The sequence below is a fragment of the Nicotiana attenuata genome, unplaced genomic scaffold (genome assembly GCF_001879085.1).
Source record: "Nicotiana attenuata strain UT unplaced genomic scaffold, NIATTr2, whole genome shotgun sequence".
NCBI lineage: Eukaryota > Viridiplantae > Streptophyta > Magnoliopsida > Solanales > Solanaceae > Nicotiana > Nicotiana attenuata.
In genome coordinates, this window is record NW_017671231.1 from 1 (window position 1) to 24,361 (window position 24,361).

At 39.3% G+C, this 24,361-nt stretch overlaps 1 protein-coding gene across 1 annotated transcript; it reads left to right on the plus strand.

The window, feature by feature from the left end:
• Positions 1-2,350: 2,350 nt before the first annotated feature.
• On the plus strand, positions 2,351-2,995 carry LOC109206858. The gene has a single exon (XM_019369719.1). It carries the CDS (start codon positions 2,351-2,353, stop codon positions 2,993-2,995), a length of 645 nt encoding a protein of 214 aa, XP_019225264.1.
• Positions 2,996-24,361: the final 21,366 nt, after the last annotated feature.

The window sequence follows — 24,361 nt, forward strand, 5'->3', positions numbered from 1 at the left end:
ATGACAACACAAGCGCCTGTAGCTCAGTGGATAGCGCGTTATTTCCTAAGCTGAAGGTTGCAGGTTCGACCCCTACCTGGCACGATAGAGCAACCCTTTTTTGCCTTCGGCCCAAACATATTGCATATNAAGAATTTCCGTAGCCATAAATACCACTTCATCATATTCAACAACTCATATGCAATTTAAGTCACCACAATAATTACCCACAACAAGCCAAATATGTTATTACCACAATTGTTCCAAGTGCATCATTTACGATTTCCTTCCATCATTTGTTTCTCAGTTCTTACCACATAACACTTTCACAATCACACACCCACATTTGGTTTGTTTCCATTTACTTGCACCATCATATCATAAGACTTAACCAACAACATTCAAGGCACATAAATCACAAGAATTCACAAATAGTTCACATAAGTAAACACATACTTCCATGTCGACATCCTCAAGCTTTTACAACTTTGCACATAACAAGATAGGCACATCAAATCACTTCTCACAATCACATATAACTTGGTGGTATGGAAATCAACTAAGGCAATCAATTCACATATTCTCATACAAGGTACACATACCGTATGCTCGTCACAACAAGGGGGATCCTACAAGAGTTAAAGTTAGCCATACATACCTCGTTTAAGCTTTCCTTAAGTTACTACAACGTTCCGGAAATTCTAGCAATTCCAATCTAGTTTGAAACATAACAAAATTGAACACAAATTAGAAAGGTATTCATGGTTTCAGCTCATTTGAGCATTTCATCAAATACTAGTTGAGCATCTTAATCTCAATCTCTTTTTCAAGATTTTCTTCATTCCCTAACCCAATCTTTACTTATTTATGTTAAACAATCTTCCCATAAATCTAAGTTGTACATGCATGTATACACAATAGCATTACACCCAATAATCATACCTCAATACCCCATCTTATACTCTAAACTCGAAATTAAAACCTAGGGCATAGAATCTTACCTCTTAGATGAAGAACTTGTGATTGGGTTCTTTGATTCTTGAAGATTGATGCAAGATTGGATGATTTACATGTTTGTTTCCTCCTTCTCTCTCTAGAAATGCTCTCACCTCTCTCTAAAATCAGTAGAAAATGACCCCAAATGAAGCCCCAAAGGCTATATATCAAAATGGGGTCGGGTTATGAAAATTAGAAAATTAACCCTCCGATGTCAACTCTGCTATAGCAGAATGGACCACAGAATGAACATGCGGGCTGCAGAATGCACCGCAAAATCGGTGCCCAAAACTGGGCTACACTGGTTCAATCTGCGGTTTGATTTGCGACCGCAGATTAAAAATGCGGACCGCATAATTGACATTGAGATCGCAGATCTGACATGACACAGGATCGCATTTTCCAGCCTTTGGTAATTTGATCATAACTTTGTGTAGGAAGGTCCAAATGACGAACGGTTTGAAGCGTTGGAAACTAGACTCGATGACCTTTCATTTGATAGGTTATACATCACTAGAACCTTATAGATATTTAGATATGCTCGTTCAAAGTAGGGACTAGTGCAAGATCGTTGGGAATTTTAGCCTATTATGGACTTTTCCAATTTTTCTTAGACTTAGGCCTTTCCTTGTATCCCAAATTACTTACCGTAAGACTTATACACATATTTACCAAATCCAATGGATGTACACCATGCTAATAGCACATAAAAATATCATAATAAGCCTATGTGACACCACGAAATCTTAAATTACTTAGCGAAAATTTTCGGGGCCTTACAGTTTGTAACTGCCCATGCTAGAGCCAAGAAGGCCGAAGCAAGAGTAAACGGCATATTCGCTATCAAGAAGTCCTTGGGATAGAGACTAAGGGACTTCTTCGCCCGATTCAACAAAGTAAGGATGACTCTGTCGAACGTATCCGAAGGGATATCGGTCGCAGCTTTCCAGAACGGGTTAAGTAGAGATGGTTCAAGAGCGACCAGAAAACTATTGAGCCAATTGATATCCCCCAACCACTTGGGATGAAATCCATAATGCTTATTGCGCCAAGGTCCGAGCAGACGAAGACGACCTCAACAGACCAACTCATCGGCTAACATCGGTACAAATAGAATCCAGAAAAGAACGAAGAGACAATGTCAGGAGGGATCACCCGGTTTCGCGACCCAACAGGGAACGACATAAGCTAAATGTCAAGACGGTCGCCACACCTTTCCCCGCTATGAAGAAGGCCCATCCAGGCCATGGAAGGGGACTCACCGAAACGAAAAAGGCATGCCCCCTTTACTATCTGCTCACAATTTTTGTGTGCCACCTACAGAAATAGTCTACGCTCTTGAGAAACTCAAAACAAATATAAGCGGCTGCCGAAGATGAGATCAGACCCGAACACCAGGAAATCCGACGCCCTCTATGAGTTCCACCAGGAACGTGGGCACAAAACTGAAGATTGCATCACCCTCAGACAAGAAGTCATAAACACGTTGCGGCAACGGCACCTCAAAGAGCTGTTAAGCGATAAGGGGAGAACCAACTTCGTTAGAGGACGTGAACATCAAGGCCCGCCGAAGCCGCCATCGCCAGCTCGTACTATCAACATGATCATCGGTGACAGTGATGACGCCTATACCAACGGAGTGAAGTTCACCACCACTCACAAGCTCAAGCGGTCTATCACCCACGAACGATACAACGGACTCGAAGAAAGTATCATCTTTGATGAGTCGAATACCAACGGTTTGACTTTTCCTCATAATGATGCCCTTGTTATTACTTTACATATTTTAGATACAGATGTCAAACGTGTCATGATGGATGATGGAAGTGGGGCATGCATTATCCATTCCCGAGTCCTTACACAAATGAGACTCGAGGATAAGATAGTATCGCGCTGCATTACACTAACCGATTTTAATAATGTAGTTAAGCGGACATCGGGGGAAATTACACTCCCCGTCATGGCCGGTGGTGTGACGTTGGAGACGACATTCCACATTATAGACCAGGCCACCGCATAAAATGCCATAGTGGGATGACCATGGATACATCCCATGAGAGTCATCCCCTCCATCTTATACCAAGTAATTAAATTCCTAACACCATGGGGAATGTTCAGCATACGCGGAGAACATCGCACGTCACGGGAATGCTACTGCATTGCCTTAGACAGCACGACAACCCAACAGAAAAAAAGATTAAGGAAAAATAGGCATAGCAATCAACAGGGCCGAGGTCGACGCAAGAAGAGACCGGGGATGTCATCATGGATCCCGAAATAGTCGAGGCTGCAGACTCAACAATGGAAGACCTCGACCCCGTTCGATTGGACCTCAATGACCTTAGCAAAAAGGCCTATATCGGCTGCAAACTGCGGGAGCCAGGTAAATTTAGCCAAATTTTAATAACTAATGCAGATTTGTTTGCCTTCAGCCATGCAGATATGCCTGGCATCCCAGGGGAAATCACCACACACAAATTAAACGTCGACCCGTTCTACCCCCAGTAAGATATGTCAGGCAAAAATTCAACTCTGCCATCAACGATGCGGTCCGCGAGGAGGTAGAAAAGTTGTTAGAGAACGGCTTCATTAGGGAGTCGAAGTACCCTAAGTGGATCGCCAACATAGTGATGGTCAAAAAGAAAACGGGAAATGGCGGATGTGCGTGGATTTCACATACTTGAACAAAGCATGTCCGAAAGATTCGTTCCCATTACCCCACGTTGACCAACTCGTCGACGCAACATCCGGGCACAAACTATTGAGTCTTTTGGAAGCTTACTCAGGCTATAACCAAATTCTTATGGAGGAAGAAGACCAAGAGAAGACGACGTTCATCACCCACTAAGGAACGTATTGTTATAGGGTCATGTCGTTTGGGCTGAAGAACGCGGGGGCTACATATCAGATATTGGTGACAAAGATGTTCAAATACCAGCTCGGCAAGACCATGGAGGTATATATAGAAGACATGTTGGTCAAGTCCGAAAAGGAAGAGGATCACATCGATCATTTGAAAGAAAATTTTGACATACCAAGAAGGTATGGAATGAAGCTGAACCCGGAGAAATGCGCGTTTGGCGTTACCTTGGGAAAGTTCTTGGGTTTTTGGGTGTCGCAACGAGGGATCGAGGTCAACCCAGACAAAATTAAAGCTATTGAAGGGATAACGGAACTCTTAACCACCACAAAGAAAGTCCAAAGGTTGACTAGTCGAATCACCGCCCTATCGAGATTCATCTCGCGGTCGTTGGATAGATGTCACAATTTTTTGGCGTACTCAAAAAGGACAACAGCCTATCATCACCACCCCTACTTTCAAAGCCTGGGGAGCAACTCCTCGTCTATTTAGCCGTCTCCGAAGTAGTGGTAAGCACAATCTTGATCCGCAAAAACAAAGGTACGCAATCTCCCATCTATTATAGTAGCAAAACACTTGTCTATGCCGAGATGAGGTACCCACACCTCGAAAAATTGGCTCTGTCCTTGATCGTAGCTTCACGAAAGCGTAGACCCTATTTCCAATGCCACCCCATCTCGGTCATCATAATGTTTCCCTTGAGGAGCATCTTGTATAAACTCGAGCTATCAGGGAGGCTGGCCAAATGGGCCATCTAGCTAAGCAAGCACGATATCACATACCAGCCGCGAACGACGATAAAGTCACAGGTGCTCGCCGACTTCGTCGCCGACTTCAGTGCAAAAATAATGCCTGAAGTCGAAAGTAAAGCCGTCCAAGCTTCCCTCCAAACACAAGACCTTTGGGTCCTATACATCGATGGCGCATCCAATGCAGTAGATTTCGTACTGAGACTCGTACTCAAGGTCCTTACAGGCAAAGTAATTCGCCAGTCCATAAGGGTGCCTAGATATGACTAACAATGAGGCCGAGTATAAGGTCGTAATTGCAGGGTTGAGGCTAGTACTCAAGTATGGGGCAAAATGGTTTAAACTCCGCTGTGATTCCCAGCTCGTAGTCAACCAAGTCACATGGACGTTCCAAATCAAGGAACAAAGGTTGCAAAAATACCAGATCAAATTCTGCAAGCTATTACCTGAGTTCGACAAATGCCAGCTCGACCAGATCCCATGGGCATAGAATGCGGAAGCAGACGGCCTCACCAAACTGGTCGCTGCTACCAAAAACATCACGACCGGGGATAAAAGCGTAGTCCATCTCCTCAACTCATCACTAGACCAAATCAAGGTAAGAACCATAAAGTTAACTTGGGATTGGCGTAATCGTATTATTGCCTATTTGCAGGATGACACACTCCCAGGCGACAAAAAAGAAGCCAAGAAACTAAGAATGTAAGCGACCAGATATAGTCTCCTTCATAGCGGCCTCTACAAGAGGACTTACGTCGACCCTCTAGAGAAATGCTTGGGCCCAAACCAAACCCAGTGCGCCCTTAAAGAAGTCCACGAAGGCCATTGCAGTGCTCACTGTGGCAATCGAGCACTGGTCATATGCCTCATACGAGCAGGATACTGTTAGCCCACTATGAAAAAGGACGCCGCAGACTTCGTGAGGAAATATGAACAGTGCCAAAAGTACGCCCCAATGATTCACCAAGCAGGCGAACACCTCCACTTAGTCACCTCTCTTCGGCCGTTCATCAAATGGGGAACGGACATCGTGGGACCCCTCCCAACAAGGCGAGGTAATGTATGATTTCTTTTGGTTTTAACTAACTATTTTTCTAAATGGGTGGAAGCAGAAGCATTTGCCCAAATACTAGAACACGATTTAATCACCTTTATATGGAGAAACATCATCTGCCGATTCGGCCTACCCAGGGAGATCAGCTATGACAACGGACCCCAGTTCACGGGAAAGAAAACCGTCGAATTCTTCGAAAAATGGCATATCAAGAGGATACTTTCAACCCTATATCACCCAGTGGGTAGTGGTCAAGCGGAGTCCTCCAACAAGTCCATACTAAACATCATGAAGAAAAAGCTCGAGGACGCTAAGGGACTATGGCCGGAAATACTACCAGAAGTATTATGGGCCTATCGAACAACCCCGAAGACGAGCAAAGGAGAGACGCCCTACTCTTTGGTCTATGGGACTTAGGCAGTAATACCGGTCGAGGTCGGAGAACCTAGCCTAAGGTAATCCCACGAAAGAGGTATGAGTAACGATGAGAGCAGAAGGCAGGAACTCGACGAAATTGACCAATGAAGAGATATGGCATACATAAGGATGGTTGCCAAAAATAACAAGCAGAACACTATTACAACAAGAAAGCAAAGGTCCAGCCGCTCAAAGTGAGACTACATGCTAAAAGCCAAAACTCAAGCGAGCAAAGACCCCTAGGAAGGCAAGCTGGGAACAAACTGGGATGGTCCGTACAAAATCACAGCCAACACGAACAAGGGTTCATTCCAACTAGAAACAATGGAAGGAAATCAACTACCAAACAATTGGAACATCATCCAACTCAAATACTTCAATTTCAGAGAAAAAGTGTCCCCCAAGTCGTACTCATTTTCCCTCACTTGAGTTTTGTCCCATTTGAGTTTTCTCAAGGAGGTTTTTAACGAGGCGGCGAAGGGAACACTTCGAGTTGAATTACGCGAGGAAGGGACCGTTGTTACTTTTTCATTGCTTGACTCCTCAATACCCTCCAAGTCAAACAATGAAGGGACTAGGTAGACTGGGACTGGAACACTTGCAAACACCTAAAATCTGTAATTTTCTCCAAGTATAAAACCAAAGCAACAATGTCAGAGTAATAAGAAACTTACATTTATCAGGACACCTTTTTCGTATTAAGGTTACGTTCGACCCTGCTCGAACAACACCTATCGACCCTCGGCTGCGATTTAACGAAAGGTTATGTTCGACATCACTGGAACAAACACCTACCAGCCCTCGGCCACAGCTTAATGAAAGGTTATGTTCGACTAGGCTCGAACAAGCACCTACCGGCCCTCGGCCTCGATTTAACAGAAGTTTATGTTTGACTAGGCTTGAACAAACACCTACCAGTCCTCGACTACAATTTAACAAAAGCTTATGTTCGACTAGACTCGAACAAACACCTACCGGCCCTCGATTGCGATTTAACAAAAGGTTGTGTTTGACTAGGTCGAACAAACACCTACCGGCCCTCGATCGAGATTTAACGAAAGGTTATGTTCGACCTCACTCTAACAAACACCTACTGGCCCTCGACCTCAACTTAACGAAAGGTTATGTTTGACCCCGCTCGAACAAACACCTACCAGACCTCGGCCGCGATTTAACGGAAGTTATGTTCGACTAGACTCGAACAAACACCTACCAGCCCTCGGCCGCGATTTAACAAAGGTTTATGTTCGACTAGGCTCGAACAAACACTTACCACCCCTCTGCCAGGATTTAACTAAAGGTTACGTTCGACTAGGCTCGAACAAACACCTACCGTCCCTCGGCCGCAATTTAACAAAATGTTATGTTCGGCCTTGCTCGAACACCTATCGGCCCTCGGTCACATCTCAACGAAGAAACGCGTGTGACCCATGAATATTCGGCTCCAACGCCATGACTAGTTTAAAGACAATAACAATAAGAAGGACAAATAGCAAAACGAGCAAACAATAGAAGCAAAAAATATAAAAGTACATAAAATAAACCAAAGTAACGGAAGAAGGTACAAGGAACAACTATGATATTTCATACTTAAACTGTTTACAAAGGCTCGTGAAGGCACTGGCAAAAATACACAAAAAAGTCAAAAAGAATACTACGGGTAGCCTCCATCACGACCTTCAATGCCCTCGCTAGCTCGGTTGGTCAATGGCATCACCACCTTGACCACCGATACCCTCACCATCTTGATCCCCCTCGCCATCGCCACTTTCCCCTCATGATAAGCGATATCATACCGGGCGTTCTCCTCAAGCCGGTCTACACCCTCGTCCCTATCCTCCTCATCGGCCTCAAGCGTAGCGGGATCATATCCACAAGCGATTCGAGCTTCACGATCCTTAACACGAACACCTTCAAGGGCAGCCTTAGAAATACATCTAACTGGGCCTCGGCATGAATCCATTCTTCATATAACTCCCGAGATACATTGGGAAAATCTGAACTACGGGAAGAGGATGGTTGTGCAAGTAATTGGGCCTTCTCGGCCTCCAAAGCGGCCACTCGATCATGAAGAATGGAGTTATCTTTCTCCATCTCTCTGATCCTCTCCTCGAGTCAATTTCCTTAGCCCTCGTCGTTGATTAATCGTTCTCCCGCTCAGCGGGGAGAGTCCTATATGCCAACTCAAGCATCCCCGTCTTCCTCCGAGCATCCAAACGAGAGACTCTACCTTCTCAAGCTCCTTTTGCTTCTCGCCGATCTCACTGTTTAGGGCCTCCAACTGAATTTGGCACTCTTCTAACTGGCCCGGTAACTCGACTACTTGAGCTTGAAGGTCACTGCATTGGGCCTCCACACCCCTGCTGACCTTAATCTCCTCTTCCCTACTCCTCAACGTCCCCTCAATGACGCTACATCTCTCGATGGCCTTCACCAGCTCATCATCCTTCTCTTTCAACTCGTCCCGAAGGGCCTGCATATTGTTGCTTTCGCAAAATCGCCTGCAGAGATCTTGATGCTTGCCCAATACTCAAAATACTTATCTTTCAATTTCACAAATATTTCTTTACACCTCTTCTCCCTCCGGGCACGCTCAATCTCTAAAATCACCATCTGCAATCATAAAAAAAGGAAAGAGAAAAAAGAAGTTGAAACCAAAGACGCCCTGAAAAACACAAAATAAAAGAAAGAGAGAAAAGGGGTCGAAGCACAAACACTCACCCTAAGAGCAAGGCCAGCAATGCCCCTCGACAAAGCACCATCGTCTATTTCTTTAAGGGCCTTACCCTCTATCTCGGAACAGAGAGGGGTGAGGGCAGGGACTACCTCCTCGGTATTCTTCAACAGGTCACGATCCATGGGGATCGTGATAGTCCTCGTAGACCCCTCCAACCTTATCTCAAGCTGGGTAAGCCCTTCTTCTATCATCCTCAGGCCGTCTGCATCAACGTCGGAACCTGATTCATCACCCTCCTCGGTGACGCTTTTTCCCTTCTCATTGGCCGGCAAGGAGGTATCTGCAACTGTTCGAAGTCGATGCCTCCTCTCTTCGTGAAGTGTCAAGTACATCAGCAGTCGTCCATTCAGTTTCCACTACCGCAGAAGGAAGAGACACATCCATATCGTCACCCCCGACCTCGGAACCTCGAGAGTCGGCTCAATATCACCTCCCACAAAAATGGTCACCGTCTCACGCAGCGAAAAGGTCCACGGACCTCATCTTTTGAGGCAGGAGATCTCTATCACTAGCCAAAGGTTCATTGTCCTCGTCGATGAGAGAATACAGAGGAGAAGCCGAAGTCTCCACAGCAGAAGCAAGATCAAATTCGGACACGGCGATAGAGGAAAATGCAAAGAAGATAGGATCAGCCGCGGTAAACAGGGGCAGAAACTGAGGGCGTAGTAGCCTTCCTCTTCCAGAACGAGGGCGCAGGAGCTCTCGACTTCCTCGTAGACCCCCTGGCTGAAGCTAGAGAAAAATAGGAAAAGGGAAAATCAGCAAAGGAAAACGAACAAAGATATCAATACGCTGATGGTAAAAAGAAAATTACCAGTCGAAGGGAGAGCATGCCGAAATTTCTTGAAAAACATTGGCCATTCACGAATCCCTACGATGTCAGGGAGGATCCACTCGACCTAGTCAGAAATATGAGCATCCAAAGGAGGAGAAGACGTCTTGGTTGCGAAAGAGGAAGGCGAGAAGTCAAAATTCGAGACTGAACACGGGGGGAGAAACCAAAGTACTTACGAGTGTAATTCCAAGCCTCAAGGAAGCTGTTGACATTGGCCACAACGTCCTCGATTCTGACAAAAAAGAAGTTAAACCAGAATTGACGACTAGCCTTGTCGTCAATCTTCACCACCGGGCATTACCCCCTCGGTGGCGAAGGTTCAGCATCATTCCCTTGTAAAAGCTGGGAGCAAACAAATGAATTAAATGTCGTGGTGTCAGTTCGACTCCGGCCAGCTCAACAAACTTAGCGAGCATCTTTATAGCTTTATAGACGTACTGCGCGAGCTGAACAGGACAAACACCATAGTGACGACAGAAATCTTCCACCAGCGGAAAGAGAGGAAAAGAATAGCCTTGGAAGGGGTAGGTGTAGAGGACGCAATACCCAGGATAGTGGACATGTATTGTATCCCCCTCGGCCGGGATCAACTCGATATGATTGGGAAGGCCGAATTTAGGCTCAAGTTCCGCTAGTTCCTTCACCGTCATCATTGACCGATGTTCCAGGTGCGGCCTTAGGTGAATTGGTGAAATCGGATCTGGAATCAGGGTTGCGTGGGACTATCTCCTCCACCGACGAGAAGGTTTCCTCCTCAGCGGTGGCAGGAAAGCTCTCCCCATGGGAGGGGAACACCACTGCCAAGGGAGCAACACGACTCCCTCTCTCCAGCCTATGAAGGAAAATTAGACATGATTCAATATAAGGAAGGAGAATAACAAACAAAAGGGAATGAAGAACAAGGTAAGTCACTGAAACAGGGAAGAGAAATTCGGAGAAGAAGAGAGCAAGAGAAAGGTATGGAATTTTGAAGCGTTAGAAGATTTAAAACTCCAAAATTGTGTTCAAAGACCTATATTTATAAAGGTCATGGCACCTAACCGAAAACGGATCATAGTGATTGGCACCGAAATCGAAGCGGTAGGTCTAATCAAAGGTCACACGCGAAACAAAACGACACATCGGGAATATGCATCATAATGACGCATGACGATGTCATCTTAACTCGTGGACAGCGTAACTCCAGCCAATCGCTCAGGAAATTCGAAGCATTTGAAATGTGCGGCCCATATAGGGCCACGTTACCTACTCACCGCAATAACCATGACCTACATAGTCCATTTGATTAGCTCGACCACCAACAGTACGATCCACTCATCGAACCCATATGCGAAGACTGCCTCAATAAACGGAGGGACTAACTGTATGAGTCAAAATTTACCTCTAGAATATAAGTCAAAATGACATCGGTAAAGCATCTCCAGGTCGCCATGGGTCGAAGTGATCTAATCAACAATGAAGGTCGTGGTCGAAGAGTCATCAAGGATCACGGCCGAGGTCGAGCACCCTTGATAGAGTTATAACTGCTAGTTTCAAGATAGGACACAAAAGAGAATATTCTAGTAGATATTCTCTGCACTTATACTTTTAGGGTTTTGAGAAACATGTTCCCTATAAATAGAAAGAGACACAATGATAGGGACATGTGATATTCATTTGTAAAATACATTTTGACTTTAAATGAGAGAATCGGATCTTATTGAAAGGATACAAACACAAACTTTTCGCTAAGATTCTTGTCTACACTTTTCCACCGGATCCGAGAATAACTCAGATATTCAAAGGATTATCCATCACTCATCATTGTCAGAAAGAACATTCACTGATTCCATCCTTTCTTGGGTGACTCATTCATTTTATTTACTTAAATGTCATTTATTACTATTCATCAATATTTAGTGCTACGTTATTTCCTTTGGCTTATTAAAATATATCTACGTAGTATTTATTGCACTTCTGAGAACTTGATCTTTGGGATATTATGGTTAACTAAGATTGACCCTCATTTACACAAATTTAATTAGTTGAACTAAGATTTATATTTTTTGGTCAAACAGAGACATCTCATAAAGTGTGAAGTATCTTATTCATTTCACCATAATTTTTGGTGATTATATTATTATTATTGTAGAGAGGATGTTTTCATTTTGTCATTGAGCCGAGGGTCTTCGGAAACAGCCTTTCTACCTCCATGAGGTAGAGGTAAGGTTTGCGTACACACTACCTTTTTTAGACCTCGCTTGTGGGATTAGAGGCGAATCCAGGATTTTGAGATGATGGGTGAACTATTCTGAAGAGGTGGATTTAGAATTATTTGACTGGTTTAACTTTAGTCTCTTACCGTGATCCACTATACTTTTAAAATTATGGGTTCAAAATTATATTCTTTTTGAAATTTTAGTAATTTTCACATATATATCTATACTTCGTGGCGAAAACAAGACCGATCAGAATGAGATTTGAACTGCCAATTTCACTTGTAAAGGTGCACCCAATAATAGTTGCATCATAATAGCCTTTGAGTGTGGGTTCACGCACACATATATATAAGTTATTTTGAAAAAATATAACATAGTTATACATAGTTTAGGGAGAAAAATATGGGTTCACGTGAACCCATATCCCTCAACTTGAATACGCCTCTGTGGGATTATACTGGATATGTTGTTGTTGTTGTTGTTATTTTATATTATTATAGTAGTCTTATGTTATTTAATATTGTGTGATATTGTGTTGTTTCTCAATTAATCTTATATATTTTTATACTAGGGAAAAAGGCCAATTATACCTCTCTACTTTTGGATATTGTCTACATTTAACCTCGGTTATACTATCCGGCCAAATTTACCCCTACCATCAGCAAACTTTTAAAAATTACCCTTTGATCTATTAAGTAATCCAAAAATTTCCCAATTTCCTTTTATTTAAATCACTTGTTATTCTTCTTGCTCCACTATTTTTAGAATCTATTATTGATTTGAATGCTAAAGGTACTAGACTATACAAATTATTCATGGAAATTTTTAATTACCAATGCACCCACTTTTCTTCTTGTGATAATGAGTTTGGAATTGGTTTAAAATTTTATTTATTTTTCAACCATATAAAATTGTAGAATTCAGTGGGTCTATTTATTGTATATTATATGCAGCTAATCATCATGTATGTACATGTATATTCGAATATATTTTGTTATTGTCTAGTTAGTATAGAGTTCGATCAACTAACTTAAGAGTGCACAATGTGTAGGCATTTGATTAAAGCAAAGTTGAATTATACAATGTAAAGTCTCCAAGGAACTTCAACTTCTATCACTAATACTTGCAAAGTCTCCATACCTTTGGTGCAATGAATTCATTAAGTTAGGATATTGTAAATACTTTTGGAATTTAGACAAGCTACCTAATTTAGATTCTTTAATTTACTATACTTTGTTTACAACAAATATATTATTTTAATATTTCTTTCTCTTATTTGTTTTTTTCAATTAAGAAAAGGGCAAAGGGTCAAAATTGCCCCTCTACTATTGTTTATTGGTTACTTGTGCCACCCGTTACACTTTTCGGCCATTCTCGTCCCTGCCGTTAATGAAGTTTGAAAAAATACCCCTAACCCTAACGTTTTGACACTGTGGCAGCTGACCACATTAATTTTATCCATGTCAGCTGCCAAGTCATTAATTAATCACACCAAGTTAAAACCCTACAGACTCCATTTCAGTTGAGCTCAACGAATAACAAGAGCCTTCACCACCGACATCATTGCCGTCTCTCCAACCACCGTTACAACAAAACAATCCCAAATCGGATTCAAGTAACTTCATATTCCCAGAAAACAGCAACAATTATTGTTCTCATTTTTTTTTCACAATGACTTTTCCAGATTTTGAAGAACTTGAAGAGTTCTTCAACTCTTTTCACTATTTAGAAATGGACTTTTCAAGTTTTCTTCTCTTAAATCTTGATAAAATAACTGTTAAACTCCGAATCTAACACAAATAAATAATTTTTAGAAGATTTAAATAATAAATCACTGAACATCTATTAAATATTTAGATCTGTGAACATGAAAACTCGAAATGGGTTTTTGATTTTATTTCAAAATTAATCCAAACCAAGACGGCAGCAAATCCGATTTGGCACATACTGACATAAGCTACGTAATTGCTGCAATTCACTTTCAGTATTGTTTTGGCACGTTTGTTTACTAAGGACCGTTTTGACCAAAGTTCAAAACTAAACGGGATTAATATTAGTGTCGGCGAGTAAAATCCCATACTTGATTCTTGAACTGAATCCTCGTACAACAGCTACAGAGAGGGCCACAATTATCATGAACAAAAAGAAATTTCCGGCCACTTCATTTAGTTCATACTAGCTATTCCACCGTGCCAATCGTCGTCCCCAAACCTCTGCAACTCTCCGATGAGCACCAGGTGGCCGGAAATGGAGTTCCGGCCATCCAAATCGACCAAAACCAATGCGAAATGATTTCTGCTAATGAGGAGATTGCTCCCAACACCTCAAACGACAACAACAACGGGCCAATCTTCTTGAATCTGAAGAAAACAAATTCTGCAGAGTCGACCATGCCAGGTGCTCGACAAAATGCTAAAGTCAGGGGAAAACACGCACACATACATAGATCTGTACAAAAATAAGAAAAAGGGATATTAGAAGATATCCTTTTAAGCCATCCATTTGTATAGTGAGCAAAATTCACGAATTAAACATACGCCAAGTGAGTAACTTGTTTGATTTTAATTACATGCCCATAAAGAAAAAATCTGGTGAAATTTTAATGATATACAATTGATTAAACCAAATTATATATCTAAATAATTAGTAAAAAAAATAATGATTCGAATTTTGTCCGAAATGAAAGAAAAAAGAAACACAAGAAACCAATTACTGAAGAAAATCAAAATGATTAAAATAGGATTAAGCTTGACATGCGTCCCTTGGTTTTAACCTCTCCTCCTTTGGCGTCCCTTCTAAATTTTGATTTCTTAGCTGAAAGCAGAGCTTGTAGGAAGGATCTTTGGTGTGATTAATTAATGACTTGGCAGCTGACATGGATAAAATTGATGTGGTCAGCTGCCACAGTGTCAAAACGTTAGGGTTAGGGGTATTTTTTCAAACTTCATTAACGGCAGGGACGAGAATGGCCGAAAAGTGTAACGGGTGGCACAAGTAAACAATAAACAATAGTAGAGGGGCAATTTTGACCCTTTGCCCTTAAGAAAAACAGGTAAATGCCAATTATTTCGAAAATAGTGGAGCAAGAAGAAGAATAAGTGACTTAACTAAAATAATTTGGGAGATTCTAGGTCACCTGACGGTCTGAGAGATAATTTTCAAAAGTTTGCTGATGGTAGGGGTAAATTGGCCGGATAGTATAACAGAGGTTAAATATAGATAATATCCGAAAGTAGAGGGGTGTATTTGACCATTTTCCTTTATACTATAATGACCAGTTCATTAAATCGTTTAAATTTATGTATCCAGTACGGTATTTACTTAAGTTTTATGGATTTGCTCTGAAAATCAAAGAGGGAGACAGGGGAATAAGAATTGCTTTTGAATATTCTCATCAATATTGAGTATTTAATTACTTTGGCAAATCATATGGGTAGCTAGTCGCCCACTAGATGGTGTGGTCAACTAATAACGTTAGGCAACTACTTTAATTTGGAGACCACCCCATCTAGTGGCCGCAAAGGCGGATTCATTGGTTTTAAGTTTATGAATATTTTTAGCGATCTTAAGATAATTTTATAATAATAACTAGATTTACGATCAAATATTCATAAATGTTTAATAATTTTTTTTAATATACACACAAAATTTGAACAAAAAATCCATGCCATGATTAAGGTAAACAATTCTAACCCTTGGCTACTATCCGTTATCTATGCTAGCAACCTAATCGAAGAAAGAACTATTCTGTGGAAAAATCTAAAGACAGTAGCAAGCAGTTTTAAGGGTCCCTGGCTAGTCACAGGAGACTTCAACGAAGTCACTAAGGCAAACTAAAAGTTCGGAGGCCTCCCAATAAACTACCCTAGAGTATCAAAATTCCTTAACTGCCTAGACTTTTGTAGGCTTATTGACCTAGGGTATAAGGGCTCAAAATATACCTGGACAAATAAAAGGAAAAAACTAGAACTTTAATCATGGAAAGGTTGGATAGATACGTAGCAAACTCAAATTGGATTAACCTTTTTAAAGAAGCGCATGTCACACACTTAACAAGAATTCATTCTGACCAATGTCCCATAAAACTAGACCTATTCAAAAATTTCTCACACAATAATAATATCTTCAGAATTGAATCCATGTGGTTATCTCACCCAACGTTCAAAAATCTTGTGAAGGAGTCATGGACCAACCAAGATAATATACTAGGAGCAATTGAAAACTTTACAAAAAATGTAAAAGAATGGAACATTAGTACGTTTGGCAATATTTTCCATTAAAAAAATGTCATAATCTCCAGAATTAATGGAATACAAAATTCCGCAAACTATACGACCAGTCAATTCCTACTTGACCTCGAAACAAACCTATTAAAGGAATTCAATGACTTTCTAAACTTAGAGGAGGAATTTTGGAGGCTCAAATCCCGAATACAATGGTTGAATGAAGGGGATGCGAGTACAAAATTTTTTCACATCACCACCATGTAACGTAGAAGAAAGAATAGAATCCTACGTCTTAAGGACGAAGTGGGCAACTGGTACTACGACCAAAAAGATATTAAATCCTTAATAAACAACTACTACACAAACCTCTTTACAACAGGACATAACACCTCCTATAGAACGAATCACTACATGTCCTTTTATGCAACTCTTGATAACATGGACCAACAAACCCTGTGCCAAGACATCACAGCCCGCGAAATTAAAAGTGCTTTAGACTCTTTTAAACCATACAAAGCACCCGGGTCGGATGATCTACACCCCTTTTTCTACCAGAAGTTCTGGAACGAAATTAAAGGAACATTAATCGACTTTTGCAAAGACACCTTTAGGGAGAAAAAGATGGCTGAGGATATGAATAGCACCTACATCTGCCTAATCCCAAAATGCCAAAATGCTGAAACTATCAAGCAATATCGACCTATCAGCTTGTGTAACACTGCCTACAAGGTAGTAACAAAAATCATAGTCAATAGAATCAAACCCCTTCTGCCCAAACTAATCCACCCAACACAAACTAGCTTCATGAAGGGCAGAAGATCTTCAGACAATGCTATCATTGTCCACGAGGTCCTAAATCACTTTAAAAAATTAAAAGGAAGAAAAGGGAAAATGTTGATAAAAATATTCCTAGAAAAAGCATTTGATAAATTAGAATGGTCCTTTATAAAATTCTCACTAACCTCCCTAAAATTCCCTCAGGATCTAATTGACCTAATTATGTCTTGTATCTCTACCACGTCTACCTCTATCATTATTAACGGATCCAACTCAGAATTCTTAAGACCGTCTAGAGGTATTCGCCAAGGTGATCCCCTATCCCCTTACATCTTCATCATCTGCATGGAAATGCTGTCAAGACTAATTCACCACGAAATTGACTGCTGCAAATGGGGACCAGTCAAAATCTCTTCAAAAAGTCCCCCTCTATCACACCTATTTTTTGCAGATGATCTAATCCTCCTAGCAAACGCTAATAAAAAAAGCTGCAACTCCATCATAGACACTCTCAATAAATTTTGCGCACATTCAGGCCAATCTATCAACTTCAACAAATCAAGGCTAATATTTTCCGAAAATATTCCAATAGACATAAAAACCGACTTTAGCAACTGCTTATCAATAAGCCACACTAAAGAATTCGGTAAGTACTTAGGATTCCCCATAGGGTTTTCTAATCCCTCAAAGAAAGACTTTCAGTATATAATTGACCGTCTCAACAATAGACTAAAAGGGTGGAAAATCAACTTCCTTAACATAGCAGAAAGGACCACTCTCATGAAATCAACCCTGGCCGCAATCCCCAATCATGTTATGCAAATCTACAACCTCCCCCAAGCTACTATTAATAACATTGATAGAATACAAAGGAACTTCCTATGGGGGCGCACCTCCGAACAAAGAAAATGTCACTTGATAAGTTGGGATACTGCCACAAAGCAAAAGAAGGATGGGGGGTTGGGACTATACAAAACAAAATGGGAAAACCAATCCTTCAGCGCTAGCTTAGCTTGGAGATATAAAAAAGATCATAAATCCCTTTGGAGTAAGGTACTTCACAACAGATATAATAGTAGGAACCCTCAACAAAGCTGGAATCTCTAAGATAAAAATGGCTCCCATATCTGGAAAAATATTGTCCGGGGCACAAACATTTGTAAACAAGGTATTCACTGGGAAATTGGAAACGGGCAATCAATTAAAATCTGGCAAGACACCTGGCTAGGTAACAAGGAAACGTTAAGAACCTAAATCGAAGGGCCCTTAATGAGTCATGAACAACAGCAACCGTTAGCAGATATTATTGAAATTAACTCTTATAACCTTAATAATTTATCATTCCAGCTCCCAATAGAGGTTAAGAACAAAATCACTAGCACCTACATCAAGCAATTTCAACCTATTAAAGACAAATATAGCTGGGGCAAAAGTACCAATGGGACCTTTACTATCAAATCAGCTTATGAAATGCTCAAGGGAGGAAAGGAGGGGGACACAAAAGATTACAAATGGCTATGGAAATTAAAACCCTCAGCAAAATAAAATTCTTCCTATGGACGGCTATCCATAATAGACTCCCTACATCACAAATGCTTTTCAACAGGAATATTACTCTCCGACCAGCAACATTTGTAGCACTACAAATGAAAATACAATGCATATGTTCTTTAAGTGTAAGTACTCCAAAACAATCTGGGATCAAGTTGGTTTCAAGCTTCTTCCCCCAGAACCGCCAGACCAATACACCTTGCACAACTAGTTAAAAGCCCAAAGTAGCTCGAATATCAGGTTCAATGAATATCTCGACTGGTCTGATGTCCTCCCCTTTATCCTCTGGCACATTTGGCTGCATAGAAATGAGACGATATTCAACAATAATAGAAAGCCTCTTCTCCTAAAAAACATAGTAAACAAAGCCATGTAATACAAACTCATAGCCACAAACCAAAAAAGACCTTCCATAATTAGAGACACCATTCTCATTAAATGGAAACCGCCGGAACCAAACACCTATAAACTCAATATGGATGGATCATGTTTTGAAAATCCAGGAAAAGGCGGCATAGGAGGAATCATCAGAAAGGGCAATGGAGAATGGATTTTTGGGTACAACATGAGTATTTCACATGCAACTAATATTTATATGGAAACACTAGCACTACTGCATGGTCTGAAATTAGTCATAGAGAACAACTACCTCCCTCTCAATATTGAAACGGATTGTAAGGAACTCATTAATCTAATTGATAATAAGAATTGTTCCTATAACCTAATTGATAATTGCAGATGCCTATTGAGTAGAGCAGGGGATCCGCCACTACAGCACGTCTACAGAGAGCTAACCAGGCGGCTGATTCAATGGCGAAGAATGGAAGCAGCTTACCAATCCTTGGAAGCTTTAGAACTTATCTAATTCCTCCTACTTTTGTTGTTTCTATTTTGGAAAGGGACAAGCTAAGAACTACGTGTCCTTGAACAGTTCCCTTATGTAATGAATTATGTAATGACTCTTAGTATGTGTTTTTAATATATGTCTTTATTACCCAAAAAAAAAAAAACAGCATTGTAGTTGTTGAATTAGATTTATTTGTTTTCTTTACTTCTTTCTCTGCATTTTGTCGTCTTCTTCTTCTGCAGCTTTGAGCATTGCCCTGTAACGCGTTACAATGAAAGATAAAATTGAAAAGGATAAATAAATAAATAATATTTTTCCTGATTTATATTATTTGTCTTTTAAGATTTTTCCATATTTTTTGGGGAAAAAATAGCATTAGTCATAAGTATATTTGTCTAAGTTATCAGTTATCTTTCCTTAATAATCCCGAGGAGATGAAGTTCTCAAGAAGTCAGGGACTGATTAGCCAACATGCAAGACTCGTCTTAAGTTAATTACTATCTCAATGATGAAATGTTTTTCAATAGATCATTGTCTTGCAACGTGCAACTTGTCACGTTGTACGTCCAGAATGCCCTTTTTGTTTTTTCAATTACATTTGAAAAATAAACTAATTAGATCACCAAACACAGACTTTATTATAATAGAGCATTGCTTGTTTTTTGTAATATTTTCATGGCTGCTAAGTACTATTAAGTATTATTTATTACTCCTTTCAAGACATGATTATCTTGGCATTTTCTTTGTAAAACATGTCAGCTGTTGTGAAGCTGACAAGAACTATGGGTTATCGTTCACACTATGTTGGCAAAATCGTGACTCGGCCCCATCGTCATTCATGACTATATTTTAAAGAATTTAAGTTGTTTTCTTTTGGTTAAGGATTTAGATTATATATAACGACAATACACGTAAAGATTATATTGTTCCTATAATTAACATATTATAGCATATTAATATTTTTATTAATGCCCATTTCGCCAAGTAACAATGCTTAAATGGGAAATTCGTAAGTTTTGTTACCGGCTTGAAAAATTGCTGCAAGTTTAGGGGGGCACTTATGTCATTTTGACTTTTCTTTTTAATCGATGATACGATTATGTAAATAGTTCTTATACCGTTAATGCATAAAATTAAATCTCTCAAAATAACCAACTAACAATGACAAGTACTTTGCCTGTCCATTTAATCTAATTTCTATTATTCTATTATATAGAAAAGGAAAGATGGTCAACCAAGGGCATATATGTCATTTCGAAAAAAATTATTGTATTGTTTGCATTTCTTAAATGCAAATTGTATCCTTCTTGATATACGTGGACCCCACATTCCCTTGATCACAACACTCCTTTAAAAGTTTAAATGTAGTGTTGATAAGACTACTTTTGCATAGAGTTACTCCATGCAAATACTCATTTTGAATGTTTTTTCGCATTTGATAAAATTATTAATTTTTGTTTCAGTCAACTAAAAGTTTTCACAAAAAAAGTAAATTTAATTTTTAAATAATAAAGCAACAAAAAGAAATATAAATAAATATTTACAAGATTTTCATATTTACCCATACTATTTTAACACAATTTAAAAAATAAAATTAAAGGTTTTCATGTATTCACACTATTTGAAGGCGGTTTCAAACCTAAAAGTTTTATATTCAAAAGTAATTTTAAAAACTATAGTTTGTTAAACTTTAGTAAAAGTTAATATAAGTGATGATATTTGTTCATCTATTCTAGGAGGTTATCTCTTATGTACTTAATTGATGTGAAAATTTGATTTATATGGTTTGAACTCCATTCTTCCATGATAAGTTTTCAACAATCTTTAAATTGTTTTAAAATATTTTATATTATTTCATTATAAAAATTAACATACGATAAATCTATAGAAAAAATAAAAATATTTCTCTTATATCCTTAATTAAGAAAAAATTTAAAACCCTATAATTAAAAATTCAAATATAGTGGGGAAATAATATCATTCAATCAATTTTATAATTTGATGTTTATATTTGACATTGATGTTAAAATGAGTATTATTGCACATAGTCTTTTTATGTTAACAATTGGAGCAACTTAAGCGGGTTATAATTTATAGTTTAAGACAACCAGTCTGAATTTCAACATCACATCCAAAATCTAACATACCAGCAAATAAAGATCCACTCGAGCCTCCAAATCCCGATTGCCGCTAAACGGTGCCGAATACACACGATCCACAACCACGACATAGCCTGTACATGAGAACTCCCAGTCTCCAACTCCATATAGCACACGAATCATCATACCTGATCCCAATTTTTGCCGTCCGAACGCATACCACNTTGTTGTTTCTATTTTGGAAAGGGACAAGCTAAGAACTACGTGTCCTTGAACAGTTCCCTTATGTAATGAATTATGTAATGACTCTTAGTATGTGTTTTTAATATATGTCTTCATTAAAAAAAAAAAAAAAAAAAAAGTTTTGTACCAAGAATATTCCAAATACATCAAATGAACTACATGTTAATTTATTTATGTTCATTGTGTGAGTTTTTTTTTGTACATTATCCTTTGACAGAGTATAATGCTAAATTTCTCGTCTCAAAATCAATATAAAGAAAGAAGATGTCACCAGATATAGTTGTTTGTTTTGCATACTATTTAATTGATATACCAAAATAATTTATGTGATGAATAATAATGAATAAATAATTTCCTGTAACGAATGTAATATATGAAATTGTTTTTGCGATAAATAATGGAATATATGAAGTATCATTATATAATACACTGATTGAATAAGTTAATGCGATTATTATCTAATTGTTATAAATAGAATTCTATTTATGGTGAATGTCCATATTTAGAGAGATTCTAGGGTTTATTACTTGGTGGCTAAGTCAACCTCTCCCTATAAATAGAGGGTTCTATTCCATTGTAATTCATCCCAAAATTCAATAAGAATTCCCTCTCTCTCTTTCTCTGCAATATTGTTCTTCTTCTTTTATTATTTTATAACACGTTATCAGCACGAGACTCTACCGTCTCAAGAAGCTCTTTGAGAAGATTAAGCAAATATGGATATCTCACAAAACAAACTTGGATCAAAGTTCAATTGTAAAAATAACTGTTTAGTTGATTCATGTACAACACATACAATATTCAAAGAGAAGAAATATTTCTCTCATTTAAGTATGTGTAAGGCAGATGTTACTACAATTTCTGGTAGTAGTAAATTAATTGAAGGCTCTGGAAGAGCTACTATAACTCTGCCTAAGGGAACAATACTTATTATAGAGAATGCAATGTTCTCCTCCAAGTCCAAGAGGAACTTGTTGAGTTTTAAAGATATCCGTCAAAATGGATATCATATTGAGACAATAGATGAGAATAATCTTGAATATCTCATCATTACCAAAAATGTCTCTGGCCAGAAAAGGGCTATTGAGAAGTTCACATCTTTGTCTTGTGGCCTGTATTGGACAAGAATTAGTGCAATTGAGGCACATTCTATTGTAAACCAAAAGGTTACCGATTCCAATACTTTTGTACTTTGGCATGATCGATTGGGACACCCTGGATCAATTATGATGAGACGAATTATAGAAAACTCAAATGGGCATCCATTAAAGAATTTAAAGATTCTTTTAAATAATGAATTTTCTTGCACTTCTTGTTATCAAGGCAAGTTAATTATTAGACCATCACCAACAAAGGTTGGAATTGAGTCCCCTGCGTTTTTGGAACGTATACAAGGGGACATTGTGGACCTATTCACCCACCTAGTGGGTCGTTTAGATATTTCATGGTCTTAATAGATGCATCTTCTAGATGGTCTCATGTGTGCCTATTGTCATCACGCAACCTCGCGTTTGCAAAATTAATGGCACAAATAATTCGATTACGGGCACAATTCCCCGATAATCCAATTAAGTCTATTAGACTTGATAATGCTGCTGAGTTTTCATCCCAAGCATTTAATGATTATTGTTTATCAATTGGGATAAAAGTGGAACATCCTATAGCTCATGTTCACACTCAAAATGGTCTTGCAGAGTCTTTAATTAAACGTCTGCAATTGATAGCAAGACCGTTACTCATGAAAACGAGGCTGCCCACTTCTGTTTGGGGTCACGCCATTTTGCATGCAGCAATGCTAGTTCGTCTCAGACCGACAAATTATCATAAATATTCCCCGTTGCAATTAGTTTTGGGTCATGAACCTAATATATCCCATTTAAGAATTTTTGGATGCGCAGTATATGTGCCTGTAGCACCGCCATATCGCACCAAAATGGGTCCCCAAAGAAGGTTAGGAATATACGTTGGGTTTGAATCGCCCTCCATTATTCGCTATCTTGAAACATTAACGGGGGATTTATTCACTGCTCGATTTGCAGATTGTCGATTCGATGAGACACTTTTCCCAAAATTAGGGGGAGAAGTTGGTGAAACCAAACGGGAAATTTTGTGGAAAAATCCATCATTATCTCATCTTGATCCACATGCCTCAATTTGTGAAAAAGAGGTGCAAAATATTATTCATTTGCAGAGAATAACAAATCAAATGCCAGATGCATTTACGGATATGAAAAGGATAACAAAATCACATATCCCTGCGGAGAATGTTCCAATCCGTATTGATGTCCCTATTGGACAATCTTCTAGTGTCATAGCTAATGAGTCAAAAGCACGCCTAAAACGTGGCAGACCATTAGGTTCCAAAGATCGAAATCCTAGAAAAAGGAAAACAAATGATCAAAATGACACTACGAAAGAATCTCATGAAGAAATCCACGATTTAATAAATTCTGAGATTCATGAGGAATCCACTGAGCCTGAGACTCAAGAAAATAAGAAACTATCAATAAATCCAATCGATATTGAGACAAATTTGAATCAAGTGGATATAGTGGTGGATTATGTCTTTGCATATAATGTTGCATCTAGCATTATGCAAGAAAGTGAGGATCTTGAACCTCAATCTGTTGGAGAATGTCGACAAAGACGTGATTGGCCAAAATGGCAAGAAGCAATCCAATCAGAGTTGAATTCACTTGCGAAACGTGAAGTTTTTGGGCCTGTAGTCCGAACACCTAATGGTGTTAAGCCTGTTGGCTATAAAGTGGGTCTTTGTCGAACAGAAGAAATGAA

Excerpts from the sequence above, each read along its gene's own strand:
- LOC109206858 (XM_019369719.1), top strand. The coding sequence starts at position 2,351 with ATGAGATCAGACCCGAACACCAGGAAATCCGACGCCCTCTATGAGTTC.